Source organism: Gekko japonicus, unplaced genomic scaffold (assembly GCF_001447785.1).
Source record: "Gekko japonicus isolate JY-2015 unplaced genomic scaffold, Gekko_japonicus_V1.1 scaffold35, whole genome shotgun sequence".
NCBI classification, from domain to species: domain Eukaryota; kingdom Metazoa; phylum Chordata; class Lepidosauria; order Squamata; family Gekkonidae; genus Gekko; species Gekko japonicus.
In genome coordinates, this window is record NW_015176453.1 from 2,064,736 (window position 1) to 2,078,726 (window position 13,991).

Sequence of the window (13,991 nt, forward strand, 5' to 3'; positions counted from 1 at the left end):
CTTTCCCTATTTCCCTTCTTCTTTCCTTGTCTTTTTTCCCCTCCCTCCTTCCTTACTGCACAGATCTGCACATTCCCCCCACCCCCAGCTAGCAATCCAAAACTGTTCAGTGGCACCTTTAAGGCCAAGGTTTATTCAGGTACAAGCTCTCCCTCCTCTGCTAGAGCAGATCTGCATGTTCCCCCCCCCCCATAGCTAACAATCCAAAACAGTCCAGTGGAGCCTGAGCGGTGGGTGTTGCCTTCCGGTGATGTCAGGGGGTGTGGCATATGCAAATAAGTTCTGCTAATGAGTTATGCTGATGAGCTCCTGCACCTATTCTTCTATGAAATGACCCCTGGTTTTACCTCTTTTCCTGGTGCTGTTCTCTTGACTTAAAACAGACCTATAGAGGTGCTGTTTACCCAACTGGAGCAAGCTTACATGCTTTGCACAACAGGGCAAATAGTAGCTTTGCAAAGCCATTTACAGGTCAGGACAATGATGCAAGGAAAAGGGTTTAAATCCCTCACCTCTTGCACTGCAGTGCCTGGCCACACCAGGTCCCCACAGGCCAGTGCAGCATCATGGTTAGAGTGCTCAACTAGGATCTGAAGCAAGAAAATAATCTTAAATCCTCACTCGCTGCCAGCCTAACCTACCTCACTCAGTGGTTGTGAAGATAAAATGGAAGATAGGGAATGCTGTAAGCCACATTGTTTCTCCACTGGGGAAGAACGGGTATAAATAACTAAATGAGTGAACAATAAATAATAAATAAAATGTGGCTTCTGTTTAAAGCTTTTGTCCAAGCTAGGAAACTGAGCTTCCAGACCATCTTGGATGGGAGCAACCCAAAATGATAGTACCTCCTCGAACCAAAGATGACAGGTTTCCCCACATCGTGCTCACCTCTTATCAGCGAGCAATTATATGTTTTCATCCCTTGACAATAATGAACAGATGTTCCCTGGAGCCCTTGTTCAAATACTCCGAGTGTGTGTGTGTGTCGGATGGAGGATAAATGCAGGGCAGCCAACTTCCAGGTGGGAGCTGAAGGCCTCCCAGAATTACAACTAATCTCCAGGCTACAGAGATCAGTTCCCCTGGAGCAAATTACTGCTTGGGAAGTTAAACTCTATGACACTATGCCATTAAAATGACCCTCCCCCCCGAAGCCTTGCTTTCCCCAGGCTCCACATCCAAATCTCCAGTAATTTTCCAACTCAGAGTTAGCAACCCTAGATAAGGACATCCTCATTTCTCAAAAGCCTCATTGCATATAAATGTAACCTTCCTCTTCTGTCTTCTGCCCGTGCTTCTATGATGAATATAAAGTTTGCAAATATAAAGCATGCAGCATTAGGGCTTTGGCAGTTGCTCTGGCTGCTTAGAAAATGGATCCACTACCACCATGGAGGAATTTATTATTTGTAGCAGTGCTTGGTAGCTGTTCTATGTAGTATTTAGCATGGCTAAAGAAGGCTTTCTGGTATTCCTAGCTTCATTTTTTTTAAATTTCATTGTGCCCAGGTTATTGCAGCTGTAGTTCAGTTGTGGAGCATCTGTTTTCATGCAGAAGATTCCTAGCAAATCCAGGTGGTAGTGAGAAACCTCTGTCTGAGTCCCAGGAGAGTTGCTTCCAGTCAGAGTAAACAATACAGACCAAGGATTTCATCATGGGCAGTGGGTTTGCCATCTAAACTCCTGATGCCATTCTTTGCCAAAACTGGTAACCAAGCCGACATGATGTTCCATATCCATTCTGAGTCTGGGTAAATGGCTGTCTTGTCTAAAGGGCAGTTTGAGATAGCTGTGATTACTGCACCTTGCATTCAGTGTTCACGTGGTACCCTTGCCTGACATCTTTTGCATCATCCATCAGTGTGGCAGCAAATCTGGTTAAATGTTTCCCTTTTCGATTGTCCCCAGAAACATCTGCAAACCAAATCCTAGCATGCTCTGGCCCTTTAGTGATTAGGAATTCTTCCACTGGGGAGCCATTCTGAACTAATCAGTCCCTCTCAAATGCTGGTTCCTTACATGAACGCAAGCTGGGATCCCCCCACTAGCAAGCCATTTAGACTTCTCCCACAATTCCATTTAAATTCATGTCCTCATTTTTTGCCCAGCCAAATGTCGCAGTTGCAGTTATCCCCTTCTTTGCATTTAAAGCATCCATCTGCTGTTGGCATTCTTCTTGCCCTCCCGCATTTTGAGTGATCTCCATTCTTTGTTTCAAAATAGCCCACACCGCTGTATTGCTTTCCTCATTTACAGCTTTAAGCTGTTTAATTTGAGATTCTAAATCGGCAGATCCCAGAACAAGCAGAATGGCCTTATGTTTTGAATGCCTTAAGAATATCCCCTTTCACTGGACATAACTTAGCCTGTTCCTCCTCAGTTGTTCTGTGGGGTAGCAGTTAAGTAGGGGGGAAGTACCCAGTGAGGGTCTCCCTCTTCAAAAAGGGGGAGATATTTTTTTTCCTGAACAAACAAAGTCTTCCCAAGACACATTTATCTTCCCCTGTTTTCTTCTATAGAGACAAAGCTTTACCACAAAGACCACATCTAATAGAAGAGAGTCTCACACCAGAGGCAAAGTTTTGACCTCCTGAACCTCATGGAATCAAATTCACACAGGGCAGCTTTTGATTTCTTCAACACTGTGTAACCAAAGTCCCCCTCAGAGCAAAGTCTTAACTTGTAACAGGAGAACCATCTCCCTTTTAAGTGGTGTTTGACTTATCTGAATGTGGTGGAACCACAGTGTCACAGGACAGCATTTGACCTTGAAGACTGTGGACTCAAAAGGTCAAACTGTGTGTTATATATTTATTTTGTATCTTCATTTTAACAGTGTGTGATTTCTTTTGCAAATGCAGCTGCCGCACTGGCACTGGCTTTTCTGAGTAGGAAAATGGCTTGAAGGAAGAGGGGCTCTTCAACCTTTTCTCCCCATCCTGTTTTCTCACTGAAAAAAGCCACCTCCCCCAGGCAGCTTTCCCCCCTCCTTCCAAAGATTTTCGTTGCTGGTCAAATGAAGGGAGCATCTGCAGATACTTGTTGACTCCTGTGGGTGTCTTCAAAGGACATTTCATATATACCAGCTCACCAATCAGGTGGGAAGGAGAGGTTTCACAAGCTGTCTTCTAATGCAGATAAGTTCTCAACAATGTTGTCAGCATGACCTCCTGCCACCTCCATCTATTATGCTTTTTTGTCTGTTACTAGAGCCGTTTTGTTTTTTCATGGAGATCTTGCCTGTTATCTTACTAGGTCACATATATCCAGGCAACATCTTACACAGTGTTATTCCATCTCTCTAAGAAGGTAAATTTCTGTTTTATAAGAAGGTTTCCTTTTTCCATAATGACTCAGGCCTAGGACAGCTCCCACAGGCAGACAATGGGGCCTAAGGTTGACAACCTGCAGGTGGGGCCTGGAGATCTCCTGGAATTACAGCTGATCTCCAGATGACAGAGATCAGTTCCCCTGGAGGAAATGGCTGCTTCGGAGGGTGGACTCTGTGGCTTTATATCCTGCTGAGGCCCCTCCCATACCCTCCCCAGGCTCTACCCCCAATCTCCAGGGATTTCATAACCCAGAGCTGGCAACCCTAAGTTGGGCAACGTACAGTACTCTAAGAGACTTGAGAATAATAAACATGTTTCCCCCAGACCCATAGCTGCTCCCAAAAATGACCACCGTGTGCCCTGTTCTCTCCTGTCTCCTTTGCACTGGGTACGTGTGTCATTACATCATTACATTGTTCAGTTCCCTGCTAGCCATACCCAGTGATGTGGGACGAGAGGAAACACACAACATGATGTCATGGCAAGCATTTACTGTTATAAGAAAGGATGGGTAGAACCAGATATGAGGCTGTTCTTTTTCTATGGAGGCATCACATGTTTATAATTAGCCTTAATTTGTTTAGGTAATAGAAACCTAAATATTAACTCTAAATATTTACTGGACAATAAACTCTATATGCACTGACCTAGATGGCCCATGCTAGGTAGCCCTATCTTGTCAGATCTCAGAAGCTAAGCAAGGTCAGCCCTGGTTAGTACTTGGATGGGAGACCACCAAGGAAGTTGTGCAGAGGCAGACAATGGCAAATCACCTCTGAATGTCTTTTGCCTTGAAAACCCTACAGGGTTGCCATACGTCAGCTGTGACTTAACAGAGCTTTCCATGTACAAACTCTCTATATTTCCATGCTCTATTGTTCTCCTGTTTTGGGGATGCTGGGGGCTCTTTGTCTGCAATGGAAGTCACAGTGGGCTGATTTAAATCAAGGCTAGTCAGGTCACTGATTTAAATTAACAAGAAAAGGGATAAATTGAAATGTATGATTTAAACCAAGTTTCCCACATTTCTGGAAAAGCATGCATATTGATAGGTTTTAATTGTAATAGCAACCACTTTGTTTGCAACTAAATAGATGATTTAAATAGATCAAGGCAGTATAATCCAAGATGTCTAGCCATGCAGCTCTCATACCTATTTTATTACAGAGTTTATATCAGCTGAGCGGGACAGCAATTGTGAAAAACTAAAGAGTTCTGTTTGGCTCTCTTATACACTTACTTGATGACTATATGCACTTAACTTGATGGGGAAGAAGGGGGCATGATTCTGTGGTATAACCTCTGGTTGGCATGCAGAAGGTCCCAGATTCAGTCTCTGGTATCTCCAGTTAAACATATCTGGTAGTAGGTAAAGGGAAAGACCTCTGCCTGAGACCCGGGGAGAACTGGTGCCAGTTAGTTTAGGCAATACTGACCTTCCAGTGGTCTGATTCAGGATAAGGCAGTTTCATATATCCACATGACAAAGTGCACAGAACTTTGCAGAAGCAAGGGCTTCTAGTCACAACTAAGTGGTCTCCTAGACATTAGGTGTCCATGACGTTTTATTGACACAGGGATATTTATAACTTGTACAATATCAAATACAGTTCGTGACCCATAGTGACATATTTGTGAGGCATAGGTACACACATCTTTCTGCAGATTTTCAGAGCAGTAAGCCTTTAATCATGACTTTGGATTCTTTGCCCACCTTACACAAAATTCTTTTTCCTCTAGTGTATTTATTCTACAGCGACAATTAAAAAAACCACTTTTCTAAATCAGGGTGGAACATCACTTGTGATGTGTGTGTGGGGGGGTGGCATCCAAACTTAAAAAAAATTACACAATTGCCTTATTGCAGCTGTGCAGTAGTGTCCAGCAAGCACTTTCCATTTAAATCCTCGTGGTTCAGTTTTTGCACATGCATTTTAGTGTTCGTTTGTTGAATGAAAGGATTGCAAGCAAAGGGGGAAAGGCCACTGTCAAAACTGGCCAGACTTTTTTTAAAAAACTGACAAGCAGCCTCAAATCCCCATTTTCCATATTGCGGAACACTAGGGGATTCTCTGCTGTGTTCTCAGCCACTGTAAAAAATGGGAGTCACATGATCTCATAATTTGGGGGAACATGTTGAGTATACAGAATGCATGGTAGAACCCACTGACACTGGCATTGCAAGCTGTGATCGTTGTCATCGTGTATGTGTATGCGCATGCCTGTGCAAACTCAGCTGCAACTCCACCACACTTTGCACCAGGCCTGTAGCTACAGTGGGACATCTTGGGGCTAGGACCCCTCACTTACTGTCAAGGCCCCACAACTTCCCATCTAGCCCAGGGCCCCTGAGCGCTGGCAGGTGCGGGGAAGGAGCCAGGTATTCCTTTAATTCAATTAGCCAGTGCCCCCTAAGAAATTTAAATGCCCCCCAACTTAAAAAATCCTGGCTATGGGCCTGCTTTGCACAGGGCTGCAACTTGTATGCAGGAGGAGTCCTCTGGCAGAAGCTCTGGAAAGTCTTGTCCCACTAAACTGAAAAAATGAGGGGGTATTTTTACTAATGCTCTAGTGCAGCTGCATAGTAAATCCCCTGTCCTTCCTTGCAAGTTTGCATGGTTTTCTCTTTGTGATTCCCTAATTTGATCCTGCACACTGGTCATGATCTTGATAGGTTTTTAGAGCCTCTCCTGTATGGATTGCATTCTGTCCTCTAAATGTATCAATTCCAAGTGATTCTTAAGTTTGGCTGTTCACAGAAGATCCATATGACTCAGCCGCCATTTTAATGTTAGGCTTCTGGAGACAGCCAAAATGCCCCCCCCAAAAAACCTTTTTTCACTAAAGAATAAAATGGGGGGGGGGTCAAAACTTTAGGCTTCCCATCCCAATTTCTCTTTCTCTTTACATCTCATGTCAATTTCATTCCACGTTGACAATCCCCCTTTATTGTATACAACAATGAAATCAGGGTGGTTTTTGTTTTTTGCACTGGGGATGCTGCCATTTGCCTCCTCTCTGATCTCCCTTGCAAGTCAATAGTAGCAGGGAACTAAACCTCATGCAGCTCCTTTTAAACTTCCCCCCATAGTTTACATTTGTTTTTTCAGCAATCTGAGACTAGTGATAGTCTCATATCACTAAACACATGCTGCTTGTAAAATATATTTTTTTAAATTAGTGGGAAATGGAAGTTGTATATTATGTATACCAATGAAGGGGGGAGAATGGCGGAATGTCAGAGTGGATGGAACGACCTTGATGTGGGTGGGGACTGACCTTTGAGGGGCAGCAAAATGGCAGGGAACAAATCTAAGGGAATCTGCACGCTTTTGAATTACCTTTGGCTTGGAAACAAAACAAGGGAATAATCGGCACAAAAGCACTGTCAGAGAACCTGGGGAAACAGCGACCATAAAGTGAACTGAGCACGGAAGGGAGGAAAAGCAATGCAGAATGACAAAGAAAACCCGACTGAAATGCACAGTGAAAACAAGGGGAAACACGCATGCATAATAGGCTATAGTCTGAGAAGTCATATATTTCCCTTCACCCTATTATTTCCCATTTAGAAAAGCTTTAACTTGGTATGTTTGATGGATCATGGATTCTCTTTGAAGAGACTGTGAATTTATATAACATCCCTATCGTTCTGGGCATTTTTAATCCATTTTCATGGTTGCTTTTTTGAATGTTATCTTTGTGTTTTATATATTCTTGATTTTTCTCAAAATTGTAATAACCTTTGGCCATATGGAGTACATTTTACTTGTAGTGCATTCAGATAATCCAACAAGGTTATTTTATAAGGGAGGTAGTGTAACTGAAAACTGAAAAAAAAAGATCCAATTTAAATCAAAATATTTGATACCAATGTTTTTTTAAAAAACTGTTTTTTAAAATTGTTTTTTAACATCTTAATCTACCTTGGTAGTAGTGGGGAAGAAGAAAGGAGCCAATGTAATTAATTTTGTCTTTCTTCCAAGCCAAACCTATCAGTCAACAGTTCACTACTCTATGGGCTTGAGAAAAATTCAGGATGTGCCATTCCAATCACTACTCAAAACTAAATTGAATGTTAATGGTATAATGCTACAGAGAGAGGTTGCCTTTTCATTGACCCTATACATTTAATTTGCATTACACGCGGCACAATTAGCATAACAGTAGCAGGTCTATTATCCGCCTGCTAGCAAAGCTTAGCAAATCAATTCAACTTTAATTCCAGAAGCTTAAATTCAAACGTGACCTGTAGCCACGAAGGGAGCAGTTTTCACAGTCATGGACTAGAACCGTTATAAAGCCTATTATCTACCCCAAACGGGTAGCTTTCTGAGGGGGTTGTCTCTTGGGTCATCAAGGAGCACTGCCTCCTGTGTCCACCCAACCACTCATTTCCTTTCTTTGTGGTAGAACGTAACTCGAACCGAGGAGAGAAAAGGAAGTTACGTGTGGAGAAAGGAATAAAGATTTTCTAGAAAAGAATTAGAATTCATCAGCATGGGGTTTTGTTTATTGAATTGGAAAACTTCCAATAAACATTGTTTTTGTTAAAAACACACACACCATAAAACTCCCCACTGCATAGGTAAAGGTACACAGTCTGTGACTCTACTACACTACATATTTTCCATGCACCTTATACTCTGATTTGGTATGAAATTCATTTCCAGTAGGAGGAGAATATTCATTGCACATGGAGATATTCAAGATCAAGTTGCAGAACAACAGCACCCCCAAAACTGGTTGTTTCCTCCAGGGGAACTGCTCTTCGTATGCTGGAGATCATTTGTAATTCTAGGAGAACTCCAGGTCTTACATTGCAATTGGGAACCCTGTTTGGAGGAATTCTCACATATGATCTGAAATATGGTGGAGGGGAGATGATTCAGTGCGGTGTAATGTTTAAAGTATCTAAGCAAATGGAGCATGCAATGTGACCTTATCTCCACTAAGCTACCTTACAGGGTTGTGGTGAGAATTAAAATGATGTCTTGAACTCAGTGGAAGAAAAAGGACGGGATGAATTATCTTCCTAAATGGTACACAATGGAAGCAGAGGAAGAGTCTGCGCAAATTTGCTGTGGCTTTTTTTAAATTTGCGTGATCCGAGCAGTTAATTAAACCTAAAATTCTTTTAACTCACTTACCTTTGCTTGAAGTAGGATAAGAGGATCATGATAATAATCAGTCTTAGTCTGAGAAACTCACGAATTTTGCGTGTTGTGTTTTATAAAAATCTTACTTGTTTTGCCAGATATTAGGAAATATCAGCATGGGTTTAAGCCTAAGATGCTCCCTGCTTTTTAGTTCGCTTTCATTTCTTTGCATTGGAAGGGTCGGGCAGTTACAAAAAAGATTACTTTAAGCAGCCACAAATTCTTTTATTTAAAAAAATACTACAGTTTACATTTAAATATAAAGAGCAGACAGATCATTATAATGTGCCATTTTTGTAGCCATCTGCTGATCCTTATAACTATCACCATTTTATTCTAGGTTGGTATAGTGTTACATTATTCTACACTCTCTACTATGCTGTGGATTGGAGTTACTGCAAGGAATATATATAAGCAAGTCACAAAAAAGCCTCAGACTGCCCCAAACAGTGACCAGCCTTCTTACCCCAAACAGCCATTGCTCAGGTATGGATGACTATTGGTATTATTTCTGTGGGATTTATTCTACAGTTTAAAGCTTTTAGATCCTTCAGATCAAATCATAGTTAAAACATTAATCTTTGTTTTCCAGCCTCATAAGGTTTCTTTCAGAACTTGCACCAAAATATATAGCAGTCGAATAGAGCCAGAATTGGATAGCTTTCTACATAGCCCATGGGAGGGTCTCAGATGTGCCTTTACCACATCTTAAAAACCATACTGTTAAAATGTGGGTGCTCTGCTATGCATACAAATGCATGTCGAAAAACATTTCACTGGAAATTACCCAACATTTGAAGTTAAGGCACGCATCTATAGGGAGCACCACACATTTTTGTTTTTTTAAAAAACCAAACAAACCAAAATTGATTTTGATGTTGCTTAGTATATACTTGAAACTACATGTGGTCAAGCCCATTGTGAATCAGGTTTGCAACTGGTAACCCTATTATTCAGTGATAGAAACACTAACCACTGAATAATTAAAGCTAGATAGCCTGTGTAGATATCAGAAAGTTCCTTAAGTATGTTTGGACTAATCCAAGATTAACTCATCATAAAAGGTAGAGAGGCAGGAACACATTGGAGGGTTTCACTAGCTTTTCAGTATATGAATTATTCACTGATTGTTTATTTCTCATTATAAAAACATTGCGTGCCTTTACTCATAATGGGTTTTAGCACTTGAGAATAGGGTGAAAAAATGGCCTACTCCGATAGCTTAATAGCATTTAATAATTTGTGAACATTAAACATGGCATCCACTTGAAAAATGGTCGCTGGACAGCCTTAGAGCAAAGCTAAAGCCAGCAAACTTGCCTCCAGCCACAGAAGTATTATTTCTTTGTGGGGTTTTTTTGATGCTTTAATTTTGACAACTTGACAATTCTGCACTAAATGTGAGGCTTTGGGCCACTGTATCGTAAATATCAGTACTCATACTTCTGTTGATTTTGTGTTAGTATTCTTGTTAGCAGTGCCTCCTCCCCAATGATCTTTTCCTTTCTGGGTCACAGATCTCCTTATGCTTTCTTTTAGTAGAAGAGAAATGTAAAACCACCATTTGGTTACATTGTGTTTTCTTGGGCTAAGCAGAATCCAGTTAAATCCAGTGTCTACTTCGAAGTAATGGGCCTGATGAGTGTGGCTATTGTAGAAGTATTGGTGGAGATCTTTCAGCATAGCTGAAGGGACTGAGCTCTTGCTTTAGAAGCTGGACAGAGAGTCATGCAGCACAGATTGCTTGGCAATTGCCCAGCAGCCATAAATGCAGGCAAATTCAATCCAGCATGCCCACCTTGGCATAAAAAATGGCAATTTACCTTGAGAAATTGAAATCTGCTCTATGACTGCATAGTGTATATCTAAAAGGTAAAGAAATATGCTGTGTTTCTGTGTTCAGAAAAGCCCATCAATGTCTATATTTATTTACCTCATTGGGTTTCTGTTGTTTAAAGTGTGGTCTAGTCAGGGGCGGTTGATTATAGGTTCTTTTTTAAAAAATCTACCCAGTGGAAGCTCTAAGTGCTGCAGAGGAAATGAGAAGCAGTGTTTTTTTTATTGAGCTACCCAGTCTGTGATTCATTCTAATGTTATTCACTCCACAGTTCATAGTAAAATTAATAGTAGCCCATTTTCATAGGCTGCAATAAGCTTATTAAAGGTAAAATGTTTTAGGCATGCTAGGTGCTTCTGAAGGATGATTCCTAGTTGATAACCTCAATTAGTCCTCTGTCAATTCAACAAAGTTATAATAGTATATCTTGGGAACCGCATAGAAACCACAAGACTACCTCTGAAGCAATCAAGTGCAAAAGTGTTTAACAGCTGTCTAAAATTATTTTATGGTGTGCTGACTAAAAGGCATCATAAACCCTAGAGACACATACCTGGAAATACCTAAAGAATCCAGTAATTCTTGCTAAGCGAAGTAATAATGAAGAATGGCTTTTCTGTTGCAGTCTTATCTGTTTTAGTGTATGTGTAGAATTGACTGGTTTCCCATGTTCCAGATGGACATTTTTATAGAATACTGTTGCTGTAGGGGACATGTGGATATTTGCAGTGATTCAGTAAAGAATACTGTTGCACACAATTAAGTAATCAAGATGCCTTTCAAGATGTATTTTACAAATGACGTTTTAAAGGGAACACTATCATTTCTTCAAGCAGGTAGAACTGCAGATGTAACCAAATATACCATTATCAGTTTCAAAGGCATGTTGAGTGTTTTCTGTATAGAATGGCTACACGGAATGTGCAGAGAAGCCCGTAGTAAGGGCTTAGACTTTGCTTTTTGTACTTGTCCTTATACGAAGTTTGCACACATACCCACCGTAATCCTTGTGAGGAATCTAGGGTTGCCAACTTCCAGGTGACGGCTGGGGATCTCCTAAGATTACAACTGACCTCCAGGTGACAGAGATCAGTTCACTAGGAGAAAATGGCTGCCTCGGAGGGTAGAGGTCTATGGCACTGTATCCCACTGAAGTCCTTCCCTCCCCAAACCCCACCCTCCTCAAGCTCCACTCCCCAAATCTCCAGGTTTTTCCCAACCTGGAGCTGACAACCCTGGAGGAATCAGCCATGAATTGCTCTCAGATCTCTCTGTCATTAAAACATAGATCCATGCAAAGAAATTGTTCATAGAAAATGTTGTCTGTAGACATGAAAAGATCTGCATGTACTTAGTTTTACCAAGATATATTCCTTGTCAGCATTGGTAGATATTTGTCTTTTCTAAGCCAGTCTCCACAGTACAATTTTATTGCTTTTCACTAGCTGATTATTATGTGGGCCTAGCAGTGTCTGAATTCATCTATTCCTTGTTAAACTGTGATAATCAAAAAGGCTTCTGCTTCATAGCGCAATGCTTTATAATGCTATAGAATTAAATAATGTAACATTTTTCAATTAGAGTTTTAAAATATATTTTCCTGTGCACATTGATGAATTTGCTAGTAGTGTGTGATGAAATGTTTCTGTTCTTTTCTTCTGTTGTTTCAACACAATTCACAATGACAGCCTTCAAAACCCTTACTATAGAACTGTCTCTTCCATACAAAGTGAACTGCTTAAATGTGTAGCTTGATGTGATTAATGGGCAATTGAATTGGCTGCAAAATACCTGGCCAGTACTTGGAAACTCAAAATGCCTTTGAACATCAGTCTCTGATTGCAAGGTGAATTGTGAGCTTTACGGTGACTGGGAAGTTGCTAATAGCATCATCTTAAGCATTGGAATCAAGAGGCTTACCTCTATTTAGGACTTACAAATCCATACAGGCAGCCAAACTACTGCAGGGTAAGAGCACTGAGGAAGAAAATCTGATTGTCTGCATCATCCTGTCATGTGGCAAAGAGGATTTTATCACAACCACTGTGAATATGTAGTTTATATGGGATGTAAGACAGGATGAGAAAAGAAGTTTGGCTGCTAGAGTTCAAAGCTCACTGGGATTTGGGAAGTGTTGTGTCTTATTGAAGAATGACATGCTAGATCTCCATTGCTCTCTAAACTGGCAATCAGTTAAATGGTTTAAAAGAATAGAGAAACAAGGGGGCTGGCTTTTTTGGCTTCTTAGGCCAAAATTACTATTCATCATTCATAATTACCAGTTAAATATCAGCCAGGCTTTAGGGTTGCCAGCCCCATGGTGGGGGGGGCAGGAGGGATGGCCTGTTCCTGCCTCTCACAGAGAGGTGAAACAACCACAAAATATCCCGTGAAATAACTATGTTCAAGGTCTGCTACCACTCAAGGTTTTTATAAAGGCGTATGTTTAATGCATAAACAATGCATAAATCAAAAACAATACATGAAATAAACGTTCCAGTTAGCTTATGACATTTAACACTAAGCCTTATTTCACGGGATATTTTGTGGTTGTTTCACTGAGTGCAGTATCTCTGAGGTCCCGCTGTATTCATTGTTATCTCACAGAGAGGTAGCAGGAGAATTATTATTTTTATGGCCACTGAGCTGATGATGTGTCTCACTTGCAGGGGAAACCCAGAAATAATGTCAGTTCTCTCTAGGAATTTCTGGAAAGTCTATGATTTTACCATAGATTTTCCAGCATTTCTTAGAGAGATGTGATGTCACTTCCCGGTTTTTGCAGAAGTACCATCATGCCATTGCTGATGACCATCCCCCATGTCCCTGCCCCCAGACTCCTGCTGATTGCCATGCCAGCCAACCCTAGTCTTGATTGATACATGATAAAAAGATGCCAAAGTCTGAAACTGTGACCTTATGTGTGGAAAGTATGCTCTTTAACACTGAACTGTAGGGTTCCCAACACTGCCTTGGCAAATGCCAAGAGTCTGGGGCTCAGTGGCTGAGGAGGATGGAATTTCAGGAGGATATGATGTCACTTCTAGATGACATTCTAGGCATCCTCCCCTAGTCTCTCTGGTTCTTAGGTGGTGGGGCAGAAAAATCCTTGTGGGTGTAAAATTGGGATAGTGGGCTGGTAGTTCGACATCCCAGACAGGTAAATGAAAAACCTACTGGACTAAGGGACACATGATAAAGACAGTGAGACAAGAATTAAATGTCTGTGGCATCTGGCGCCCGCCCATGTCCCGTCGCAAACAGGGTTTTTTTCCCTAAGTCTCCCTAAGTCTCCACAGGATGCTCACACGATAAAGACAGTGAGACAAGAATTAAATGTATGGCCACTATAATACCAAATCTGAGCCTTTCAACATCATTCATTTCTTTCTGGTTACTGTAATATAATTAAATCTATCTTAGTGTGCTTTTTACTTTTCAGAGTTTAAGATGGTACAGAATATGGCCTCATCGGAAAGCCCAATAGTAGTGGAGGTTAGATAGGCTGTTCAGGAACGTTCTGTTCTGCATAAATCTTTTCCTGCTTGGAGGGTGAACAGTTCAGACCCTGAGTTGCAGAGTGGTACTAATCCATGGATGGATAATTAACACAGGCTGCGGTCACACAGAGCATTAGCCACGCTACTGAGCCGGATTATA

General features: G+C 41.2%; 1 protein-coding gene across 1 annotated transcript in view; it reads left to right on the top strand.

Annotated features, from left to right (window-relative positions):
• ADGRA1 (adhesion G protein-coupled receptor A1) overlaps positions 1–13,991 on the top strand; it is a 129,812-nt gene that overhangs the window by 55,509 nt on the left and 60,312 nt on the right. Inside the window, 1 exon segment of the mRNA XM_015426896.1 lies at positions 8,835–8,980. Coding sequence (XP_015282382.1) covers positions 8,835–8,980 — 146 coding nt within the window.